Source organism: Aethalodelphis obliquidens, unplaced genomic scaffold, assembly GCF_003676395.1.
Source record: "Aethalodelphis obliquidens isolate GAN/ISIS:26980383/991018 unplaced genomic scaffold, ASM367639v1 scaffold79, whole genome shotgun sequence".
NCBI classification, from domain to species: Eukaryota; Metazoa; Chordata; class Mammalia; order Artiodactyla; family Delphinidae; genus Aethalodelphis; species Aethalodelphis obliquidens.
Window position 1 is genome coordinate 907,789 of NW_020838023.1, and position 24,979 is coordinate 932,767.

At 32.7% G+C, this 24,979-nt stretch overlaps 1 protein-coding gene across 3 annotated transcripts in view; it reads right to left on the reverse strand.

The window, feature by feature from the left end:
- Positions 1-24,979, reverse strand: part of CSMD3 (CUB and Sushi multiple domains 3) — a 1,084,122-nt gene that overhangs the window by 81,971 nt on the left and 977,172 nt on the right. For all 3 annotated transcript variants that reach the window (XM_027092553.1, XM_027092552.1, XM_027092550.1), the window contains 7 exons: positions 24,628-24,805; positions 23,617-23,762; positions 13,596-13,676; positions 12,532-12,645; positions 7,850-8,038; positions 7,326-7,472; positions 4,485-4,673 (listed from right to left, as the gene is read on the reverse strand). In XM_027092553.1, the coding sequence (XP_026948354.1) occupies positions 4,485-4,673; positions 7,326-7,472; positions 7,850-8,038; positions 12,532-12,645; positions 13,596-13,676; positions 23,617-23,762; positions 24,628-24,805 (1,044 nt within the window). The remainder of the gene's footprint in view (positions 1-4,484; positions 4,674-7,325; positions 7,473-7,849; positions 8,039-12,531; positions 12,646-13,595; positions 13,677-23,616; positions 23,763-24,627; positions 24,806-24,979) is intronic.

Below are 24,979 nucleotides of genomic sequence, written 5' to 3' on the forward strand. Positions count from 1 at the left end.
TAAAGCAATATTTGTATTTCCACTTAGGACTTCTGGGTATTTCAATTTGTAATAAACTGTTTCCCCACTGAATCCCCACCAAAGATCATGTATTTACTCATTTTTTAAAAATTAGCTGTACATTGTTGGGGTAGAGTAGGTTAAACTTAGAGCAAAGTAACAATGAAATTTAGTTTAAATAATATAGGTTCCATACATGTAGTTAGTATATAATGATTGTATTTTAGAATTGAAAAAAAGACAACATACTAAAATGATAGGATAAATGTGCCTGTAGATACTATACAATTTAACTTCTTAGCTAAAAAAAAAGGAAAACAGAGTTCAGAAGAACCATCATCACTGAGTGATTGTCAGAAGCTTCTCTGCAGAACTCTGAAACAAGCACAAATTAAAAGTGAAACAAAGATGTCCCCATACCTGTACTTGGTTTTTATATTAAATGTACTAAATATTAACCTGTTTTAAAAGTGTGTAGAGTTATCTTACTACGGTCTGATGGCATTTCCCTAACGGTTCATCATGTTGAACATTTTTAATGTGTTCATTTGCCAGCTGTATATCTCAAATGTTCACGTATATCTCATGTTGGTAGTGAATGTTGGCTGATATTTCCCTTTTTATAATAACTAAGAAGACAGTAAAAGAAATGTGTTAGAACTTGAAAAAATAAAGTGAAACAGGGAATACAAAGTGACTGTTTCTGCATAACCCTGTACAATACTCGATTGTATAGAGGGATGATAATGGTTTAATAGTGACAGGGCAGGGAGTCAATGAATGATTCGTTGATGTGTAGACAAAGAAATAAAACACCTTCTCAAACCGAAATAGAGATAACAGACTAAATTTTCTATCTTGAATTGTGTTCACATTGCGTAACCACAGCTCAAGTAAATATATGCGAGGATGTATAAGGAGACTGAAGAGACAAGAAGAATAAAAATAACTGAAGAATGCAAAACAAATTTGGAACAAAACAAAAATTGTGTGAATAGCTCTCCCCAATGACATTTACCCCTTTCATTTCAATTAGCTATGCCCAAACACAGGTCACATACAACAAACAATTTTATAAAATAATGTTTTAAAATTGTTTCAGTGAACATAAAGGATCAATTTTGGAAATGATTCTTTGAGTTATAAATATTTTATCATGTTACTATGCAAAATATCTTATTTTTCAGCTACATTTTGATTTACCAAAATATACAAGCAGCTCATGAAGCTCAATATCAAAAAACCAAACAACCCAATACAAAAATGGGCAGACGACCTAAACAGACATTTCTCCAAAGAAGATACACAGATTGCCAACAAACATATGAAAGTATACTCAACATCACTAATCATTAGAGAAATGCAAATCAAAACTACAATGTGGTATCACCTCACACCAGTCAGAATGGCCATCATCAAAAAATCTACAAACAATAAATGCTAGAGAGGGTGTGAAGAAAAGGGAACCCTCTCACACTATTGGCGGGAATGTAAATTGGTGCAGCCACTGTGGAGAACAGTATGGAGGTTCTTAAAAAACTAAAAATAGAACTACCATATGGCCCAGCAATCCCACTACTGGGCATATACCCTGAGAAAACCATAATTCAAAAAGAGTCACGTACCACAATGTTCACTGCAGCACTATTTACAATAGCCAGGACATGAAAGCAACCTAAGTGTCCATCAACAGATGAACAGATAAAGAAGATGCGACACATATATACAATGGAATATTGCTCAGCCATAAAGAGAAATGAAATTGAGTTATCTGTAGTGAGGTAGATGGACCTAGAGTCTGTCATACAGAGTGAAGTAAATCAGAAAGAGAAAAACAAATACTGTATGCTAACACATACATATGGAATCTAAAAAAAAAAAAAAAGGTTCCAAAGAACCTAGCGGAAGGACAGGAATAAAGATGTAGATGTAGAGAATAGACTTGAGGACACGGGGAGGGGGAAGGGTAAGCTGGGACAAAGTGAGAGAGTGGCATGGACATTAACAAATGTAAAATAGATAGCTAGTGGGAAGCAGCTGCATGGCACAGGGAGATCAGCTAGTAGCTTTGTGTCCACCTAGAGGGGTGGGATAGGGAGGGTGGAAGGGAGATGCAAAAGGGAGGAGAAATGGGGATATACATATATGTATAGTTGATTCACTTTGTTAAACAGCAGAAACTAACACACCATTGTAAAGCAATTATACTCAAATAAAGATGTTAAAAAAATAACCTATTTGTAATTATAGAAAAATTTCAAATCAAGAACAATTAAAAAATGCTCCATATATAAATATCATATTATATAAAAAAAAACCAATGAAATTATAGTGCTGACACTACAAAGCAATTTCAAAACTTCAGAAAGTTCAGGATAATTTTTTATTTTAACCAACAGTTAATTATTTTCACTAAAGGTTTCTCAAAGATTATCTATCTATATATATATAAAAACAATCCTTAATAACTGAAATTTAATTGTTCAAAGTTCAGAGCATTTAAATGTTTATTTAAAATCTATATGATTTAGAAGTTATTATATATATTTTAAATTCCTGTGATTCTAAAATTATGAGATCATGATTCTTTCTCAAACCAATTCTGGGAAACCATTTAATACTAAAAATGTATAAATACTCCTGCTATTCATTGGTCAAAGGAAAGCAGATGTTTTGCTAGTTTATTAAAATGTATCTATTCTACATGAAGTCAGTACCTTCAATGATGGTAACCCATTAAGTTTAGGATACATCCCAGAATTCTAGTAAGTAATTAATGTTTCTGAATCAGCAATATAAGGAAACAGTTCTTTCATTTCTCATTTATTTATACATGCCTATGAAAGCTATATTTTCATGAATTAGAAATTGCAATTTAACAGGTAAAATAAACCATTTTGGGTATCTGGTAATATCTATTCTCTGCTCATTTTAACTTGCTGCTGTTTAAATTTTAACTGATATTTTTATATTTTATTTGTTTTATATAAATTGCCTCCAATAAGTAGATGATAGGTAACATCCATTATTTATTAACTGAAAGCGTCCCTCATTTTTTTTTTTCAAATAATACTGAAAGTGATAAATGCATCCTTTTTTTTTTTTTACATCTTTATTGGAGTATAATTGCTTTACAATGGTGTGTTAGTTTCTGCTTTATAACAAAGTGAATCAGTTATACATATACATATGTTCCCATATCTCTTCCCGCTTGCATCTCCCTCCCTCCCACCCTCCCTATCCCACCCCTCTAGGTGGTCACAAAGCACCAAGCTGATCTCCCTGTGCTATGCGGCTACTTCCCACTAGTTATCTACCTTACGTTTGGTAATGTATATATGTCCATGCCTCTCTCTCGCTTTGTCACAGCTTTTACCCTCCCCCCTCCCCATATCCTCAAGTCCATTCTCTGGTAGGTCTGTGTCTTTATTCCTGTCTTACCCCTAGGTTCTTCATGACATTGTTTTTCTTAAATTCCATATATATGCGTTAACATACGGTATTTGTCTTTCTCTTTCTGACTTACTTCACTCTGTATGACAGACTCTAGGTGTATCCACCTCATTACAAATAGCTCAATTTCATTTCTTTTTATGGCTGAGTAATATTCCATTGTATATATGTACCACATCTTCTTTATCCATTCATCTGATGATGGACACTTAGGTTGTTTCCATCTCCGGGCTATTATGTGAGGGTTCATAGTTGTTATATATGCCTCCACATGCTGGGTAAAATAAATCAAATATAAATTTAAATTTCATATTACAAAATAATGTGATGTTCGAAAATTTTCAGAGTCCAATGACATTACATTTTCTTTATGTTGAACTTGTCTTTATTACTATACCTAGCTAAGAGACTCAACTACTCTTTAAAAACAAGACCTAGTCCAAAGCTCTAAAATGTGCCATTTGTTGACTTGTCATTTTTTTGCTATAGCAGGATACAATGCTCAGAGAGTGCCTTGCTTTTTAACAAAATAAAATGGAAATGAAAGACATCTCTGTTGAGTTACCTAAACAGTGAAGAAAAAATAATGTGGTAATTGGCTACATTTTCCTCTTTTAAATTTGTTGCACTGAGAGCACATTTTTGCATACGTGAGAGTGAACATCATCAGTGACCTTGCCTACTCTTATCCCCTCTTTTCTCTCTGCAGACTCCACACTAACACACACTCCAGCTCTGGGTCATTCATTTTCTGACAACAAAGTGACGGGAATGGTAGATGTATGAGTAAAGTATGCATATAAGTGGATAGAGTAAAGGCATAAATCACATAACAACAAATGAAGAATTATAAGACAATGTGTCTCATGCTCCTCAAATTTATCAGTCTGTGTTTTTCAGCCTTATTTTCCTTAGAGGTATCTATAATATGCTTCTGCATATTTATAATATTGGAAGTTTCAGCAATCCAAATAAAAGTTAAACGGGGTTAATCTTTTATTAATGTAACATTTCTGGTTAATATACTTCACCTTGACAAGCAGGGACCGGTGCATCCCATGTATGATACCCATAGGAAGACTTTCTGCACACAGCACTGCTTTTCCCAACAAGTCGGAATCCTCGATCACAGGCCCAGCGGACCACACTATTAAGCTGTCCACCTGTCTGACTGATAATGTATCCATGAGGTGGGGATTCTGGTGTACTACAGTAGAAAGCTTTTTAAAAGAAAAAAATAAAAATCATATAAAGTTAATGAATCAGAAACTCTTTACAATCTAGAGTTATAAAAACCTTAAAGTAAATACTAGTTCATAAAAATTGGCCAATTCAATTGCCATCTACGTGAGTTTTACTTCATATGGACATATATTATTTTCCATCCACTTGACAATCTAGTGACATAACTTTTAGGAGACATAACTATTTCTGGGCTTTCTTCTGATTCTTATTGTCACTGGAGATGTCTCCTAATTGAAATACATTATACCTTCTTAATACCCTGGAGGTTCAAAAGCCCTACAAATAGTTTATTGAATTTTGGAACTGGTATTTCCTGTCATCTGAAGGGCCTAAATGCCACAGTTTAGTAGCAATATTTTAGAGCATGTTGTTTACATGTCACTTTGAAATTACCTGCAGACACCTATGTCATGTTAGTTCATGCATTTCATTTTGGTGGATGTCTAAAATAGTCCCTCCACATTCCATAATCCTCTCTTCCAGTTTATTAAAGAGTTTCCATGCTGCCAAGAGTGCTTATATATGGTGATAAAAAATGCCAATAAAATAAAACTTCTTTCATCTCCTGAAGTCTAGAATGTCAAAAGATAACGTGAAATGGCTTTTTCATATATATGTACTTTTGAGACTATTCAGCCTGGCAGGATCCATTTACCCTTTGAAACTGAAACTTCAATGTATTCATCTGAGAAAAAATGAGACTTTAGGGGTAAATAATAAGAAATAGATTGGACTTAGAATATATATGTCATAACCTGTCATTTTCTAAAGGAAAAATTTATACTCAATATGTCAAGCTGTTCTTGGGGCCAAAAATGATGTTTTCATTACATTTATATATAACTTTGTCATGAATATCAACATAAATAAGGATTAGTCTTTAATATAGTGAACTTATGCTTATAACTGTTGGATTTGAATGATTTCCCTTTAAGTTATTATGGTTATTAAAAATATAATTTAACATTCTGACTTTTTAAATACAGTCTGGCACAACTTTAATAAAAAGACATTTACAAAGTTCACATTCAAATATGAAAAACCTCAAGAATGACTTGGGCATATGTTTAAATTTTTAAACATTTCTCCTTTGCATGCCTAATAACATTTTTCAAATTTAATAGCTATCTATTATAGGATAAAACTTGTAAACATGCTATAATGTCAGTGACAAGTTACTTCTAATATGTAAAAGACAAATTGCTGATAAAGGCAAATTATCACCTTATAGTTTTAAAATCAAAGTAGACAAAAATGGTATTTGCACATAACATATGTATATACAAATTTATATAAATGAGTAAAATTCAAGAGTTTATCTTTACAACTGGAATTCAAAATTTTATTTAAGTCCATGTCTACAACTGTTGTGTCAGAATAATCTATAAAATATTTAAGAAAGTAATTTTCAGTAGGATTGATTAGCAATGACCCATAGCTTGGGGAGACATGGTCTGAACACTGGAGAGATAGAGATGGTTGATTGGGTCTCAAGTATTCTGTTATTGAGCACATACCTATGGCATCTGACATGATTTAGGATGGCAATAAAGAGAAGGGATATAATCTTTGCATAATGGAAAACTATGTACACTTAACAAGAAAATTATTGTCTCAGTATTAGTAGACCTTATAAACAAGAAGGCATATAGGAAAAGTTATTTCATCTTGATATTAAGAAGGATTTTCAGCCTACATCTTTCTAGATATTACTCAATGAAGAGCAATGATGACAAAACATTTTTTTTAAACCTAAATGTTTCTAAGTGATATGTTCATCATTTTCTCTTTTAATATTTAATATATTTTAGCAAGTATCATAAATAGGTGGGCAAGAGTGAAGACAAAGATTTTTTCTACTGTATGTTTATCTTTTGTTTAAACTTCTCATTTAAAGGAGTTATATATATTAAGTAGATCAGATACAACTGAGCAACACTATTAACATTTTGTGAGAGTTCAAGGGAAATTTCTGCTGGGAAATAAAGCACTTAAAATATCAGAGTTTAATTTTTTTTTTTTTGGCTGGAATTTTTTTTTAATTATTTATTTATTTATTTATTTATTTATTTATTTATTTATTTATTTTTGGCTGCACTGGGTCTTCGTTGCTGCGTGCGGGTTTTCTCTAGTTGCAGCGAGTTGGGGCTACTCTTCGTTGCTGTGCGTGGGCTTCTCACTTCAGTGGCTTCTCTTGTTGTGGAGCACGGGCTCTAGTTGCATGGGCTTCAGTAATTGTGGCACGTGGGTTCAGTAGTTGTGGCGCACGGGCTTATTTGCTCCATGGCATGTGGGATCTTCCCGGACCCCTGCATTGGCAGGTGGATTCTTAACCATTACACCACCAGGGAAGCCCCAGAGTTTAATTTATAATTAACTTAGATAAGTCATAAATAACTTAAGTCCTTTTAATCATTTCAAAATTATATGAAAGACATAGCATTATTATCATTACAATGAGGGAACTGAGGCATAGAGATGTTACATAAATTGCTCAAGAAACATCAATGGAAGAAATATGATTTAATTTCATACCTAATTAAATAGTGTATGTGTCTGTGCTCTTTAATCACAACCATACTGAAGATGTAGGTGAGATCTGTACTGAAGTTATAAATATCACATACCTATATATCTTATCCGGAAGCCTTTTTTGTTATTGCCATGATCTGCTGACCATTGAAGAAATACTTCATGACCATTGCTTGTTATATTAAAAGCAGATGAATAATCCCCACTGAGTGAAACAAGCACTGGACTTTGAATATTTGGTCCTTCAGAAAGAAAATAATACAATTTAGGTGTAACTGAATAATTCATCTTTAGTATTTTATATATTTAGAATAGTACTAAATATGGTGAAATTAATCCAGAACCAATTTACTTCATCAATAATAACTTAAAACATAACATAAAATGTTTGTTTAAACATTTTAATTCCATAGCTAAAGCAGATACAATTTATAACATAATAATCAAGCTAACTACAATTTTCATATGGTATATAGGTAAGTTTGATGTTGATACTTCTAAAAATACCCACAAGATAAAATAAAATCATATAAGCAGTGTTTCTACTGAAGGTCTGAAAGTATAATTAGAGCAGTTGAATTGAATTTATGAATATCCAGTAAATATAACCCATGGTTACCATCATACACCTGAAGAACATCAAATTCCTTTTCTGTCTGGAAGAATTCTACAAACATGCTAATATTATATCCTTTTTCCACAGAAATGCTCCAGGCACACATTTGAAGATTTGGGTAACTGTCAGGATATCCAGGGCTCAATATGACTCCCGTAGAATCCAGGCGTAATTCATTGGCAGGACAGAGCACTGTCAAAAAATATATACCATTAGATGATGCTAGTGTTTTAGACCTAAGTGAAAGTTGCATTTTAAATACTGAAAGTTGCATTTTAAAGTTGCATTTCAATACTTTAATTGAAATGTATTTAAGTGAAAATTGCATTAAATACCCAGTTTTTAAATGTTTTCATATTAAATAACAATAAAGGAGATAATATCTTGAGCTATGTGTATAAAAAGACAACTTGTACAATAAGCTTGCAGTTCAAAATATGGAGGAATGACCTAAAATTTTATGGTATTAATTTCCTTTTATTATTACATGGAAGATACATTATTTTTCTGGACAATAAATATGTAGATAATAAAAAGATAAGGCATTTTATTGCCTTCTATTTCTTTATATTATTTTCCCTATTTTCCTTCATCTTCTTACATTTTCTCCCCTCTGCCTCTCTTGCCTATGTCTTTACCCTGTCCTTTTCCTTCCTTACTTTTTCTTCTGTCCTCAAACTTTAACTCACTCAGGTATGTGAGGACAGACAGGAAACTGCCCCATCTCAGAGTATTCATTCCAGGCAAAGTCACTTCTAATCTCATGAATATGCTTAAGCCACGAGGATTTAACACAATTTTGGGTCACCAGTTACCTTTCAGTTCTTCCTGCTATTTCCAGATCATAAGTGTAAGACAAAGCACAGCTCTTCATTTCATAACAGTACCTCTGCTGTACATCCTGAGAATGTGTGTGTGTGTGCACGTGTGTGTGTGTGTATCTCCAAGGTATAGTAAACTACTATACTTTAATTGTTGGCCTCAATAGCATTATGCATTGGACCAAATAATAGAAACATATACTTAAATTTGCATTTGGAATGAGAATGTGACCAAGATGATCAAATCCTTATCACTCAAATGATGCCATTTCAGCCCTTTTTTTTTTCCTTAAGACTTTGAGTTTTATGGTGTGGGAAGAGTATTGGAATTGCTCAATATAGCCCAAACAGTATAGAAGTAAACCAATATATACCAAACAGGATTTAGTTCAATATGATATAGAACTTTTTACCTGGAAGCCACTGTAGCCACTACAGTAAAATGTCCTATGTATATCACTGATAAATAGTTTTTAAATGTAGCTTGGACCAATTTTTGAGTGTTATTACTGCGTACATCCTTGTTTCTCAATGTTTGTTCAAATAAACTAGGCTTCAAAATACCAAATACTGTTGCTAAAATACAGATGAATAGATGAAGTATTTATATATCTGTCACTTCCAGGGTGGAAGGACATGAAATATTTTGAATTATAAAGTCTTCAAGTAGTATAGGGATGGAAAAGAGTAAGTAAAATAGTGAATTATGGCAACATATGATTGTTCTTTAATCAAGTTAATAACTTGAAATAACTTGAAAATAACTGCCATAACTTCATATACAAATATTTAAACTTTTACTATAGAATACAGTATATCTAATCTAAGAGTTGTTTCCTTTCTTATTTTTAAACTTCTATTTCTCTTATTTGAATCTGAGACATTTGCTTCTTGGATGTGATTTCAAGATTTAAAAAAAATTCAGCAAATAGTATTAAGTCCTTCTCAGTCTAAAAAGAGAAACCTGATGTTTGCTTTTCACAAAATGAAAAACATGTAAAATAAATAAACAAAGAAACTTGAAGGCTAGAAATGGAATGGAAAACTTGAGTCAAAGATGAAGAACATTAGTGAATATATAGTTATGGCATATTGAAATAAAAGATATATAACCATATGACAAACTGAAGTAAGTTTTAAGAAAGGGTTTCTGTTGTGTGTGCCCTGCTGTTTAATACTTCTGAAATATTTAACTAAGTGAGTAACTGGGTTACTGAACATGTTATTCCCTTACTAAAAGCCATTCAGCACCTTCAAAGCCCTTCAACTTCAGTCCTTGCCTACTTCTCCAGCTTTGTTTTCTGCAGCTCCTCCTCTGAAACAGAATGCTCCAAACATACTGGATGACCTATAATTTTTTTGAACTCAGCCTATCCATTAGTGCTTCTGTTTCAAAGTCTTACTCTTGTCTGATGCATTTGAAATGTTAGCACATCTCAAAACCCAGATCAAGTCTCATCCTCTGTGAAACAAACACTTCCTGAACCTCTCCTCCATCAACCCAAGGAGAACTGTTGATTTTCTTCTTGGTACCTCTGTCATGTATGCTTCTGTTATTGCAGTTAGCAATTTTATGGCTATCATTTCATCGCTTTTTTGATTTTCTTCTTAGGCTATTGTTATTGAAAAGCAGGTGCTGTATCTTAATGGTCCCAATGTTTTCAATTGAACAAATATTCCATATTACTTTTGAAAAACTGGTATGATTCAATATAATTTACTGTAAATACACAAATTAACCTATTCTCACACTAACCAACATACGTCAAGAGTAAGACAATCATCAAGAGTAAATATGTGTACATTAGATACTGTTAAGCACCTTTTGTTCATTATATCACTTACTTATCACAGCAACCTTAAGAAATGTCTACAATTCTTATCCCCATTATGAATATGAGGAAACTAATGCCCAGAAAGTTTAAAGTACAGAAAGTCTCACACATTCAGCTAGATGGACCCCATGTTTTTAACTATCTGTAGTCACCTATTATATTTCATTTACATCAAACCCTTTGAAGAGCACCATATTTAGACTTGCTTTCCATGTTTTAAGTGTGATATAAAGAACTAAAGAGGATCCAGGGAGGAATAACAAAAATGATATAGCCTCTTTTAGGAAAAGTGAAAAAATCAAATAATTTAAAATAGACTAAAAACAGTATAGATTAGTTACAACAGATTCCAAACGAATGACAATCTTTTAGTGAGATTATGAATTAACTCAAACAAAATTTTAACTCAGCTTTTTAGCTTAAGTGCCTGGTCAATTAATTAATATAGTAATGCTGCATAAACTCATTCTGAGGGATAATTAACTTTTAGCTAGTACCGATAGTGTTATTATGAGACAAAGATTGATCATCCTTTTTTGTATTCTCCAGAGCAGATAGAATAAGAAGAAACACATTTACTAATCTACAGGAAATTCTGATTTTAGAAATATGATATTGAAAATCTGAGAGATGAGGGACTCAAATAACAAAACTGTTTTGTATTTTTAATTAAATATAATATTGAATTGGGATCCAGATATATAAAAAAGAAGTGTTGCTCTCCAAGAGCTCACAATGAAGTTTATACACTGGGTCAAGGAAGAAGTCCTGGTATGTAATTAATTGCTTGTTCATTCAGGAGTAAAGGTGGTAGACTTCAGAATACACAAACAACTTTAAGATGGCCTATAAAAATCATTGACTAAGAGCAAGGAAAATTCTTATATTGTTGCTGGTTATACCTCCAAACATGTCTTTCTTTTTGATACTGTAAAAGCCCCTTATGAAAATCCTTCTATCTTCTTGTAAGGATTCCAGTGAGGTAGAAAAATCAAACATTTATTCCTACTTACAGCATGCTTGTAATAATAAACAGAATTTTTGTTTTAGGCTCATTGTAACAGTTAAGATACTGCATAAAACAGATTTCTATTTCTCAAGAATAAACCCCAGTGAAGGAAGTAATCCAAGAAAATCTGGAGATGTATAATCAAGTTCAATTCAATTTTATTCAAATTAACCAATATTTATAATTAGTTACTATGTGTTAGGCACTGTTACGGGCCCTAGGAGCTATACAAGTTAATAATACATGATTCCTGAACATCAAAATCCCAGTACATCATTCAAGATCCATCATGGTCTTGCCCTTAAAACATAGTGAATGCCTTGAAGTCTGTACCTCACTGTCTTTCATTTCTGTGTCTTTGCATATACCTCTGTCACTTGGACCACACTTTCCCTATCTTAGTTCTACCAAAGTAAGTATCACTTTTCATTTGGAACCTATGACTCAGGGAGCAATGCCTCCATCAAGCTTTCCCTGTCCTACAAACAGTTTAAAATTATGTGACTCTATAGCTCCCTGGCCTGTTTCCTTAGTACTGTATTGCTACAAGCTGTATGGCTGTCATATCCCTTACACCATGTTGCTTTCACAGCAGGGACCATTTACAACTTTCTGTTTGTTTGTTTTTTCCCTCAGATCCTCATTCTTAACAGGTGCTCAAAAAAGTTTAATGATTCTAGTGGTCAGAATAGAAACTACTTGCAGTCAACATTGGAATCTTTATTTAAAGTGATTTTTCTTGCTTTCTACCTCCATTTCCACTCCTCACAGCAAAAATAATTTAAATAGATTGAATTGAGTTTGGGATAAACTAGAAAAATTAAGCCTTGGATGAATTAAAAATGTTTACTTAAATCTGAGAAATAATGGAATGAAAAATACCACTTATGAGTTGTATAATATCTAACATTATTGTCAGTTAAATATATAATTACATAAAATAGATTGTTCTCTATTTTGCTAGTACTGAATTAAACATAAAACAGATATTTAGAAATAAATAATCATAAGAATTGGTACCTTGACAAACTGGAGGCGCTCCATCCATCTGGAGTCGTTCTCCTAATCTGCATGTCAGAATTGCATTACCAACCAAAGTAAATCCTGGAAGACACTGATACCTAATAATATCACCTATTTAAAAAAAAAAATGCAGAAGGGGCTTCTGATAAGCAACAAGGTAATGGTTAAAATAAACAGATGTTTCAATATAAAATTAGAATATTTTTTCTTTCAGTCATTTTCAATCAATATAAAAATTCTATTAGTTATAAGCAGTGATGACATTCAAAATATTGAACTACTAGTATGTCATAAGCACTGACCAATCAGAACTGAAGCCAATAATAAACTACAAGTAAGACTGTACTGGGGCAATCTGGTTAGATATAAGCAACAGTATAATCTGGTTGGTACTGGTAAGATATTCAGTAAAAATATATCAAGCAGTTAAAAGGAGATTCCTAGTTATTGCTATTAAGATTAGATGTACATTGGTCATTGATGTTTTCTTACATTTCTCAACAAATATTAATATTACTAGGATAATAATGATAAAAATTTATTATGATAACATTAGGATGTCTTCTTTTCTTACATAATTTTTCAAACTATTAGATATTATTACAGTTAAATTTCCAACCAAGTTTTAAAAGGACTTTATTTACGATCAAATTGAGCATAACCAACCAATTGTTTTCAAAGACATGGAAATAAAACATGTCTTCTAATACACCCTACATATCCTTCATTATACACATCAGGTTTATGCCTGAATTCAACACTACAGTGTTGGAAGGTAGCAAAATAATACTTTGGAAGGAACTACCAGAATAGTTATACAGTTCAAATTCCTGCACTGTTTTCTAACTGTACATCCTGGAAATACAGAATTCTTTCTTCTTGCCTAATACTCCCTTTCCTCTTTTCATTGTTACCCAGTCTTAAGAATTCTAAACAATCCCCATCGATCCAGGGAAAGAAGGTCTAAGACAGGCTGCTACTATTCTTTATTCTTATTTCTTTTAAAGTAAATACCTCTGCTAACAGTATGTTTTCTTTGAAAGTAATTTAGCAGACTTTACCTATTTCAAATTCATCATCTTCTGTCAAAATTTCAGCATTGGGTACAGGTGGTGGAGGTTGACACACTCTTAGTTGATAGGCTATAAAAATAGACAATGTTTATTCCTTCTCTGAGCAGCTATACATATTCACATATGTGAAAAAAGAAAATTACATAAGGTTTATTTATAAGAATAAAAATATATGGTAGAATTTATCAAGTTTCAACTATTTCTTTATTTAAAAAAATGCTACAACATTGAGGGAAAATTAATCATTCCTTAAATATTTTCCCATGGTAAGAATGCTTACCTTTTAACTCCTTATTTCTCACCCTCATTCTAGTCCTTCTGATTATGTGCTTCTATCTTGGCATAATCACAATTTGGAATTATACACTCATGTTTGTTTATGTGCTCAATGCCTAGCTTCCCAAGGTTCATCGCAGAATCCCCTGCATCTAGCAAAGTGCCTAGCATTCAGTCATAATTGCAAACAATACTCAAGGCTACTCTATTCCAAGGAATATTATGAACATTTTACTTATATTAACTCTATTAGTCCTCACAAAAATTTTATTTATTTTATTACTTAATTTATATAATGAGTTCTATAATTATTCCCATTATATAAAAGAAAAACTGTTAAAAGAATTAAAGAATTTGTCCAACTCATACAGCTATAATATGGCAGAGCTGGGATTTGAACATAGACAGTCTGGCTCCAGAGCCTTCTTTCACCATGCTAGATTAATATGTTTATGTTAAATTTTATGTTTCTAAACTGGTCATCCCATTAGATTAGGTAGATTCTTATTTGGCATAAGGTAAAGGCCACTTAAAAAAGGTCTCTATGAATCTAAGTATCATGACTACTGGCCCTATATGATATCTGTATCACAACTGTTTGCTTAGTTAAAGCCTTGTTTTCACTAGTTGTCTTCAAAGATGTAATATACTATTATTAATTTAAGAAACATATTTTAGGCTGTTATAACCTTGAAGAAAAATGTGTTTTATATGCATAATTTTATTACTTAAACTTAGGAGTTAATTTCTTTATGTACCTCAATTTGGAGATAAAAAGAAGGAGGTTTAAAGGCATAGTAACTTGTCAGAGATCACACAACTAGTACAGGGTTTATCCAGAAGTCCAGCCTATGTCCTTCAATGTCAAAGCCCATATCTTCAGTATGGGCCCTATTGTGAGAGTATTACGAGAGTACTGAGGAATATCAACTAGACTAGTTAAGGAAAATTCTGATAAAAAGAAATGAATGAGATAAATTTTAAAGGATGAGTATGATTTTTTCCAGTGCTGAAGGGTAATCATTGGCAGAAGAGCATTCAGAGGAGGAAACATGAGTAAAAATTACAATTATCAAGGTAAAAGGTAGTTGTGAGAAACGCCAGAGAGGTAAGGGAAGGGGGAGAGGAAGATACAGAGAGCCCTACAGGGAGAAATCCTTATAAGATTATGCTTTATTTATTTATTGTTTTATTGGAGTATAATTGCTTTAGAGGAGAGCATTTTATCTGATCTTTGTTTGCCTGTAAACTTGTTTTTAATCTTCATGCTAATCAAAAATTATTTTATTTTAAAGAAGAAGCATATTTTTATCAATGAGGAATTCATGACTCCTGTCATCTGTAGAACCTGCTTAGAATGACTTAGATAACTCAGCTGGAGAGTTCAAAAGACTAGAGGTTGGAAATTATTATTATGAGGAAGATGATGCTCAGAGATACTGTGTTATTTTCCCAAGACCACGTGGGTGATGTGAGCTAAATTCTCTTATTCTCCATTCTTTGGTACCATCAGCATTTTATAAACTGTCCCTAGAGACAAGGGATCACCTTGGGGTCATGGAGGGTGTGAGGAGGTGTAATGTCCGTACCTCCTTCCTCTACAATAAGAGCAATTCTATTTTCATCAATTTTATAGATTTGAATTCTGAATAAACTTTCCTTCGAACAAATTTCCTACAATCTCCACCTAAGTGATTTCATTGATCCTTTTGACTTCAAGTCTGACTTTGTGTCTCAATTCCCAATTTTACAACACCAGGATAAACATATCTTCTGAGCTCTTCACTACCTACCTCCTCCTACCCTTTACTCTTATTTTCTAATCACAGAACTCTGTTTTGTAGCACATACAATCATGACATGTAGGATAGGATGCCCTTGCATAGTTATTAAATAAGTCAATGGTGTCTTAAAGGTGAATGGCATGTCAAATAAAATGATTCATCTAAAAGAGAACACAGATTTAGCTTAAATGTGTATTTTAAATGTGTAAATATCTATGTTACGCAGTTTTTCCATTAATGGTCATCACTTTGAAGCTGTTTCTAAATAGAACAATCCATGGAAAACATGGACTAAAATACATGCTCATGCTATTTAAAATTTTGATGATACAATTTAAAAGTTTCAGTTCTGCCCGTAACTGGATATCATGACTTGTTTCAACATTTATTATTTTCCATTTATTAGTTTACTTTTTCACTATTTGTGACTCCATCTAGGCTTTAAGTAACATAAGGGAGGAGACTCTTCATTTGTCTTTTTCACAATTGAGTAATAAGCTCCTTTCACTTTACTTATAATCCAACAAATATTTGCTAAGTAATACACAAAATATAGGTTTTTTTCAGGAGGGAAAGAGTCTCGAAACAAATAGTCTTCCCTAAGAAGACTCTAGCTCTAAAATTGCAAATGGGATGAAACAGAGGCAATTGTGGGTTAGAGTGCCTGTCAGTATCTTTTGAGGATGACCATTGTTTGAACAGTGCTCTGTTTTCATTCAAATGTGTACAGATGTCTGGTTCCTGGTCCAACAAATTTGCTTCTTAAAATCACTTTAGAGTTTAATTCTGGCAATATATTTGGTTATTTTTCATTTCCTATTTTCTTTGTAATGAAATAACCAACCCAATTCCAGAAAAGAATGCTGCTGCTTTTATCTACTTCAGTTCAAATGAGCTATTCAAGGCTTCTTCAAAAAAAGACACAACAGGACACTGGCAAATTGCCATTCCTTCTCTAAACCACAAAAGCACAAGTGCACAACCTTTCTGCCAAATAAGGATGCAGTATTTCTTACAGAGGAAAAGAAAATGTTCTATGTGCTCTTATAAATTCTAAGTTCTCTATAACCACTGTTGTACTTCAGTGGTGACCCAGATTAGTTCAAGTATGATAACTTCATGATTTGGGGAAGATTTGGAGGAGAAAAAGCACTGATAATTACATACTCAGTTATGTAATTCTGGTAAGGTTATTTCAAAAGTTATGTAAAATAACTTTAAGCAGCTCCACTTGAAAGTAGAGTTAGGAGCATTTAAACAAATGCTATCTGAGTTTTAACTAAGAAGAAAAAATAATTAGTAATTTTTTTTTCCATTTTGGAGAAAGTCTGCTAGTGAATTGATATGAACCATACAGGTAAGTTTCAGTGGTGCTTAAATTACTTACAAATATCACGTTTTATCTGTTAGTATTTTATAATCCATTTGTTTCTCTGCCTATAGAAGGGAGAATCTTTGAATTCAAGAGAAAATGTTCAGCCCTAGATTTGGAGATGAGACAGAGAAATGGAATGGATCATTAGAAATGGATCAACAAGAAGTTACTAGGTATTTTCCTAGAGATGGAAAAACAGAAGTATAGTAAACAAGCTTTTGGGAAATATCCTGAATTTTCCATAAGAAAATTCCAATATCTTTTGCATGAAGTGACTTCCCCATATTCCAGTAGCTAATGGAAAGTATCCTACCTTAGTACTGAGACCATTAGAGTCTGAAAAGTAATGCGCTAAAGGTCTCTTCTCTACATGGTTGAGTTGCCTGGCACATTAGTAGATAACAGAGCACATCAGAGGTGACAATTTTTTCTTTGTCAATCTCTATTTTCCTTTTTCTGTTTACTATCATAGTTTGGTTTGTTTTGGCTATGAAGGAACACGTTTTAGCTCTTTAACCATCACTTTATTCTGCATATTGAAAAGAAAAGACTAAAGAAAAAAAAGCAAAAGAAAACAAAACAAAAGAAAACAAAGCACAGCCCCTGTATGCTGTTGGCTTGGAGCCGGCCTGGCTCTAACTGATAGGCCATGATTTTCTACTGTTGACTATAATCAATTTAACTAACAACTAACATCAGACATGATAGCTCTTTGACCTTGTTGGAACAAGACAAAAATAAGACCTTTCCCGAATCATGTCTGAGCATAGAAAAGACAAAACAAAAACCATAAAACAAAATGAAAACGCTATCCAAACCACCAATATGACCAAGATTCCTCCATCTCAGCTAGTACGAGAGAATGCTGCTACCCCACACCAATCATAGTTTTAGGTGTGTTCCATACCTTCCACCTTCTAGAAAAAAATTAAGATACCCAATTATAGAACTGCTGCAATTTTCTAAGAGCACCCAACCCAGAGGAAAAGCATGCTTCCTTGAACTTTCCAGAACCATCTTACACAGCCCAAATCCTATAACAAGCCCCTCCTAACACCCTCTCACTGAGACTCCACGGGGTTTCTCATGGTATGTTGTCCCACACATTACAGTGAGCCTATAAACTCAACTTTGTTTAACTACAGAGATGTTCCTGATGGACTTTGGCTGGAGGGGGTTGAGATACTGTAGAATAAAAATGCCATCTTATCACACACAGCAAAATACCAAAATATGGTAAGCAATTTTGACATGACTTTTTGTCATTTAAGTAATCACTAAGTAGTCATTTAAATAATAGTAAATGGCAGTATCTTTTCATCATTATAGTTTTACTAGTTTGGTTTTTTAGCTGTATATATATATAAAATTGTATGATGTTCATACCCCCTATGCTCTCTGGAAATCAAACAATGAAACATTTCATCAGCTCAATGCTCTATCTACTGAAATATGAAAGGAGGTCAGATCTTTACGTTGTGGGAGGCAATGGGGTCACACAGTTCAAAGCAATGGTGATTTATGTTTTATATAAAATGTGTCCTTATATCTACAGTAGTCTCTTTTAGGATGAGACTTTGTGGAGTTAAATATACTTGTCCCCAAATACAGCATTCATTGTAAAGGCAATATAACCTTAAAAGATGACCTAAAAGGTATTACAGGCTTTTAAAATACATTTCTTAAAAATAATCTGAAATTCAATATATAATCAACCCACTCATTCACAGAAGCTGTGCCAATAACAGAAAGCAATGGATAATATATATTATTAAATTGTATTATCCTAAGAAAATCTTCTGTAATGATTGAGGTTCCCTAATATCTGATATTAGAAAAAGAGGTACCCTGGATAATAGATTTAAGCATTAAAATGATACTTTATGTTTTAAATTAATAAATATATATTCTGGCTATACTACAGTGGTTGGCATAAGTCAGATTCCCAATAAACTTATCTTATTTTCTCATCACCATAGCACATTTTGGAAACTACAAAGAGGAACACACTAATCTGTGATAAACCTACCAACATATTGTTGTTAGCCTGTAGGTCCTGGGGAAGAGAAGCACTAAAAAGTTCAAAGTTCCAAGTTGTAATTAGGAGAGGTATTTTCTAGAAAGTGAGATGACTTATCTTGATAAAAATGAAAATCATTGCTAATTTTTAAAGAAAAATTATGTTTACATACCATTAAATATAATCTATGCATGAGATAATACCAGCTTAGGACACTACCTGGCACTTGGTAAGAACTCAGTATAGTTTAGCTATTATTATGATTGATGTTATTGTTGTCATTATTTAAAAAGAGGTCAGTCCTTAAGTCAGACAGACCTATTTTGAATTCCCAGCAGCCCTTCTATTTATTAGTTCTCTGGCTTTATATACGTTACAAATTTCTGTCTTTTGGTTCTTTAACTATTAAAATAGGGATAATAATACTTATATTGCAGAGTTATTACAAAAATTAGCATGGAAAGCATCTAGCATAGTGCCTGGCATATTAAGTATTCAGCAAATGGTAGCTATCGCTATTAGAGTGACTATACAAAGTTAGTGTCTGTAAAAACATGCAGTTGAAACAGGTTTTTTGTAATTTACTTTCAGGAAGTCATTGATTAGGACTGAATACTGTTATTATTTATTATAAGACAAACCCATCTTGACTCTATGGCAGATATCAAGAAAATTCAGGGGCTTCCCTGGTGGCGCAGTGGTTGAGAGTCCTCCTGCCGATGCAGGGGACATGGGTTCGTGCCCCGGTCCGGGAAGATCCAACATGCCGCGGAGCGGCTAGGCCCGTGAGCCATGGCCGCTAAGCCTGCGCATCCGGAGCCTGCGCGTCCGCAGCCTGTGCTCCGCAACCGGAGAGGCCACAACAGTGAGAGGCCCACGTACCGCAAAAAAAAAAAAAAAGAAAATTCAGCTCTTTCTTTAGGGAATTACGGTTATAGTAATACAGAGAAAGACTAGCAGATTTCCTCAGATGAAAAAGAAATACGGTATCTGAGATAAAGTGCCTCAACATTTATGCCTGCCCTATTTCTTCATTGCATAGAACTTTCATTTTCCAAAGCTTTTTAGGAATGTTATTTTTGATCATGAAAGGCTTTATGAAGGTGATGTTTTATAAAAGACAGATATCTGACTAGATCTCATAAAAACACATTTTTCTCCTTTCAGACATATTAAAAATATATTAATAAATAAAACTTAAATAATCAATGTGAACTTAAGAAAATATATGAAAATACTGATCTGTTAAATTTATAAAATAAGTACACAAGTCCTAAGAAAACCACTTCTGACTTATAGGTTTGGGCATAACAGAAGGAGCTATTATATCACTAAGAGAATATAAAGAAAACTGAGTGGGGTAGTAAACCATTCTAAGCGTAGGTATATTAAATCACCTTAAACTAAGTGTTAAATAGTGAATTATCTCCCTGGTTAACTTATGAAAAAGTACCAGATGACCTGACCAGTTTTTTGTTTTTGTTTTTTTTTTTACCATTATGAGAGCTCATTTTGGCACTAAGCTATAGCTACTGAATACGAGTCATGGATATGAATATTATATTTTCGGTTATATTAAATTGTACTAATTATATTAATACCAATTCGAAAACAGGCATCTTTTTTGTTTTTGTGAGGAGGGATGAGCACACATGTACATAACTGTAAAATCACCTTTTTAAAAGTTGTCACTAAGACAGCTCAAATAAACTCAATTAGACAACATTTTAAAAAGAATCGAACACACGTGACCATAAGACTAAACTATAATTACTTAGTCAATAATAAAACTATGAAAGGATTAAGAAGCATAAGTGTGATCTGTGTCCTCATAAAAGCACTCACTATTATTAAACTCACAAGGCATATAAAACAATACAGCATACTGTAAGTTCTGAAAAGTTTGGTGAAAAGAGTAAGTGCAATCATAGAAAAGATGGTAGTGATCCCTATGAGTTTGAATTATCAAGAAAAGGAGAAATGGGACTTAAGATAGGTAGAGTTAAAGAACTGAAGATAAGTAAGAAACCATTTAAGAATGGAAGTTCAGGGGGCAGTGAGAGTAAGAATCTAATGGGAGTCAGAGTAGGAACTGGGGAATAAGAATCAATGAACCAGATGATAGGGTAGCTTTAAATTTGATTTAATGAAGGCATCATGCATTCTTGAAAAGGTGGGTCAGGCTGAAAGCACGCTTAGGAAAATTATGCTACTAGGGCTAGTAGAATATAAGGCATCTGTCAATTTTTAACATGACCCCCGGCTACCTCTCCAAATTTCAAGGTTATTTTAAGGTTTGGGTAAAATTGCCAGAGATGTTGATTCAAATGTTAGGCTTCTCTAAGCTCTGGCAATTGAGCCTTATTATAAAATTTAAAATATAAGTATAAATAAATATAAATACTCTATTAGAAAAACTAATATGTGAGGTAAGATATTGTAAGGAAAGGAATATTTACTGAACATACACTGTCCTAGGAACTATGCTAACTGTATATTACTCATTCTCTCCAATCATTTCATCTCTGCAACGCAATGTTGATGATAGTGATAATGACAGCACTTACATGGGTTGAGCTATACAAAATTGTCAATATTCAGCATTTCTGCCAACAATTTCATATGGTTCAACCTAATACATGCCAGTAATTGGAGTAATTTCTATATATACAGTATCTCGTTAATCTTCTCAGCAATTATATCATGTTGTGTTATAGCTGAAGAAAGTGGAAACCAAAGGATAACTTGTCCAAAGTCAGCTGAAAAACAAAGCCCTAAACAAATATTTGATCTTCCTTATTCCTAAAATAATTCTATTTTTAATATACATGATTCAGAACCTAGTTACGAAAATCAGGTGAAACATAATTTGGAATGAGAATATATGTATATACATTCACATAAGTGTCTATGTAAATCTACGTTCATATTTTGTATGTGTTTACCTACATTCTGTCATCCTTGTATTTTCTATGTAAAGATTTTCACACACACACACAAACACACACACAAACACAGATACTGACATCCTTTTCTCTGACAATATTTCCCCTTTGAAATGTTTCCTAAGTTTTATAAGAATTTTCCACTCCCTATAAGATTATTTTATGGATATTTACAGTCCATCAATGAACAGTCCCTTCTTTATCACTTGTTCAGGCAAGATACAAAATAATAAAAAGTTATGCGGGGATCTGTGAAGAGAGAAAATGTACAAAATACAGTTCAGCAACGAATTCATCTTTTGAACTTAAAATCATTTAGTTTAGTAGTTCTTGAGCTATGATTACCTTTCAAAGTAATAAAGCTATTGTTGCAGCTTTAGACTGTATACACATACTGCCAGTACCAATGATCAATTCATAAAAAAGGCAAAGGAGTTATTAAAAAAAATAAACAGCCTGAATCAAAGTTATCTAACTGAACTCCCTGCTTTCTAATTGGCTATGCCAGATAATACATGCAGCTCTGGCCACTATAGAAGCACAAATCGGGCATCATCTACTGATTGATAAGTGCTGAGATTAAGCAAATCAAATATTTTGTGGTCTGTTCTCTGAGTATTTCTAGACCCAATGTGCTTTAAGTGTCTTTGTGTATAACCATATTTGACTTACCATATTTTTCATGTAATATAAGCTTTGAGTATCAAAGATTTTCTTACTTTGTGTTAAAAAAAGAAGAAAACATTAAATTGTATGTTAATGTAATGGACAAGGTACACATTCACCCTGGAAATTTTAATATAAGTTTTGCAAATTTAATTTAGTAGCTTATTGATCCTGTGATGCTCATGGAATTGGTCTGACAAAGTCATATGAAACAGAATGTGCTTATGAAACTACGGTCATAGCAGATGAAAGGATATAATCACTAGAAATAAACATTTTCTTATTTATAATGAAATACAATTTAACATAACAGGAAATTTAAAAAAATCCTCTGAAACCATCTGAATGTTCTTTCAAAAAGTTAATGTTATGAAGAGAGAACCCAGAATAATTATATACAAAGAATTGAAATTGAAACTCTTCATAAATTATTTCACAGGAGTAAAAGCTAAGAACTTAATGATCTGAAATAGTCACTTAAAGCTGTAGGATTCTAGAATAGATATAGTTGTGAAACAGAGTATAAATGAATGAGTAATGTGATCCAAAGCATAAAGTTATTGGATGCTAATTTTAGAAAGACTCACAGCAGGTTAAATAGATTAAACATTTTGTATTGAAAAAAATCGATTGATGTTTTAAAACTACATGCAATAAAATATGAACAGCTGGTTCTCTTTTATGCATTTCCATGCAAAAATAATTATTTTCTACTGGGGTAATTACTGACTGATTTATTTCCTATCTCCATTTGCTCACATTTTAATGTCCCTAAATGCTTAGAAGAGGCCGTTCTTTGCAAGTAAATGTATTTGAAATGATAAAAAAGTGTCAAATTTTAATACCTTTGCAATCATTGGTTGAATATATATATTACACTCAATTTTTCAAGGACAATTTCAAACAGTGCCAGATGAAATAGAAATGCCTAGATGATACCAACCGTGATAACTGAGCACAAAAAAGCCACTTGTTGTGAAATCACTGTGGAATTTGATTAGAATCTGATTTGAAGTGCTATAGACTGATTCCAAAGCAGTATTGCCACTGAATTGCCCGATCTGAGGTGAGTTTTGGTCTGGTCCATCCCTATAGGAGAGACATAGAGCAGGGAGGGGAGAAAGGGAGAGTGAGATTGATTTTTTTGGAAAGTTTCACACAAATGAAAGTATTACATGTGAGATGATAAAGATGCAGTGGATGAAATAATCAACGAGGGCCAAATCATATTGGTATACATTTATTTAGGTGATAACATATTTAAAAAGATCACATTTTTACCCAAAAGGAATGTACCCATATTAGCTGTAATCAATTAAATTGTCTTTCGTTTCCTGACCACAACCCAGATCTTCCCAAATGCTTGAAGTTTGCCTTCCTTTTATTTTCTTCAAAATAATCTTGAGAACCATAGACTGTTAAATTTAGAATGAATTTTAGAAGTCACATGGTAGTTCAATTAACCAATTGTCAATAATTAATTCAGCTATTTTATTTTTAGTTTAAATAGAGATGCTTTAATTAACAGGATAATAATAATACAAATATAATATTTTATGATGAATTATTATGACAGAAATTCAGTAGTTGTATTAAATAACTTATTGGAATACAGGCTTTTAAATTTCACTAGTTCTGTATATAGAGAACTTTCTTACCTTAAACTTACTCTAATTTAATTCCCAGGTTTTGCACATTATTTTAATAACAAATTTAAATCATTTTTTCACCCATAATGTTTTTGTTCTATGTGTTTAGCTACTTCATGGGCAAATAAGCTAAAATCTATTTCTCTTGTTTGTCTCATTCTCCAAAACACACACTGTCACCCTCAGTTACACCAATTCAAACATCAGATGGCAATTTGTACAGAGGACTGTGATATATTTTCATTCCTTCCTTGTTTCACTGCTACATACAGTTGAATCAATCAATAACAATGGTCTTGGCTTACCATACAGTAATGAAATCATAGATTGGTTCTGTTTGAAGAACAGTAAAATTGATGTAGATTCCATTCCCAGGGGGTACTTTTACAAGCCAAAAACAGTCTTGAAAGTTTGGGTATTCATCAGGATATCCAGGAGAGTAAATGGTGCCATTCATTGCAGTTATATTCCCTCCGCAAAGAGCTACAGAAAAAAACACAAAACAAAATATTTAAGTAGAATCGCAATAAACTGATTATAAAGAAAAAGGTAAACATTTCATACCTCTTAAACAGTATAAAAGACATCTGTGTTATGTTTTTACCACAGTTAAGGTATGTAAAATGAAGCTGGAAACCATGAATCAAACAGTGAGCT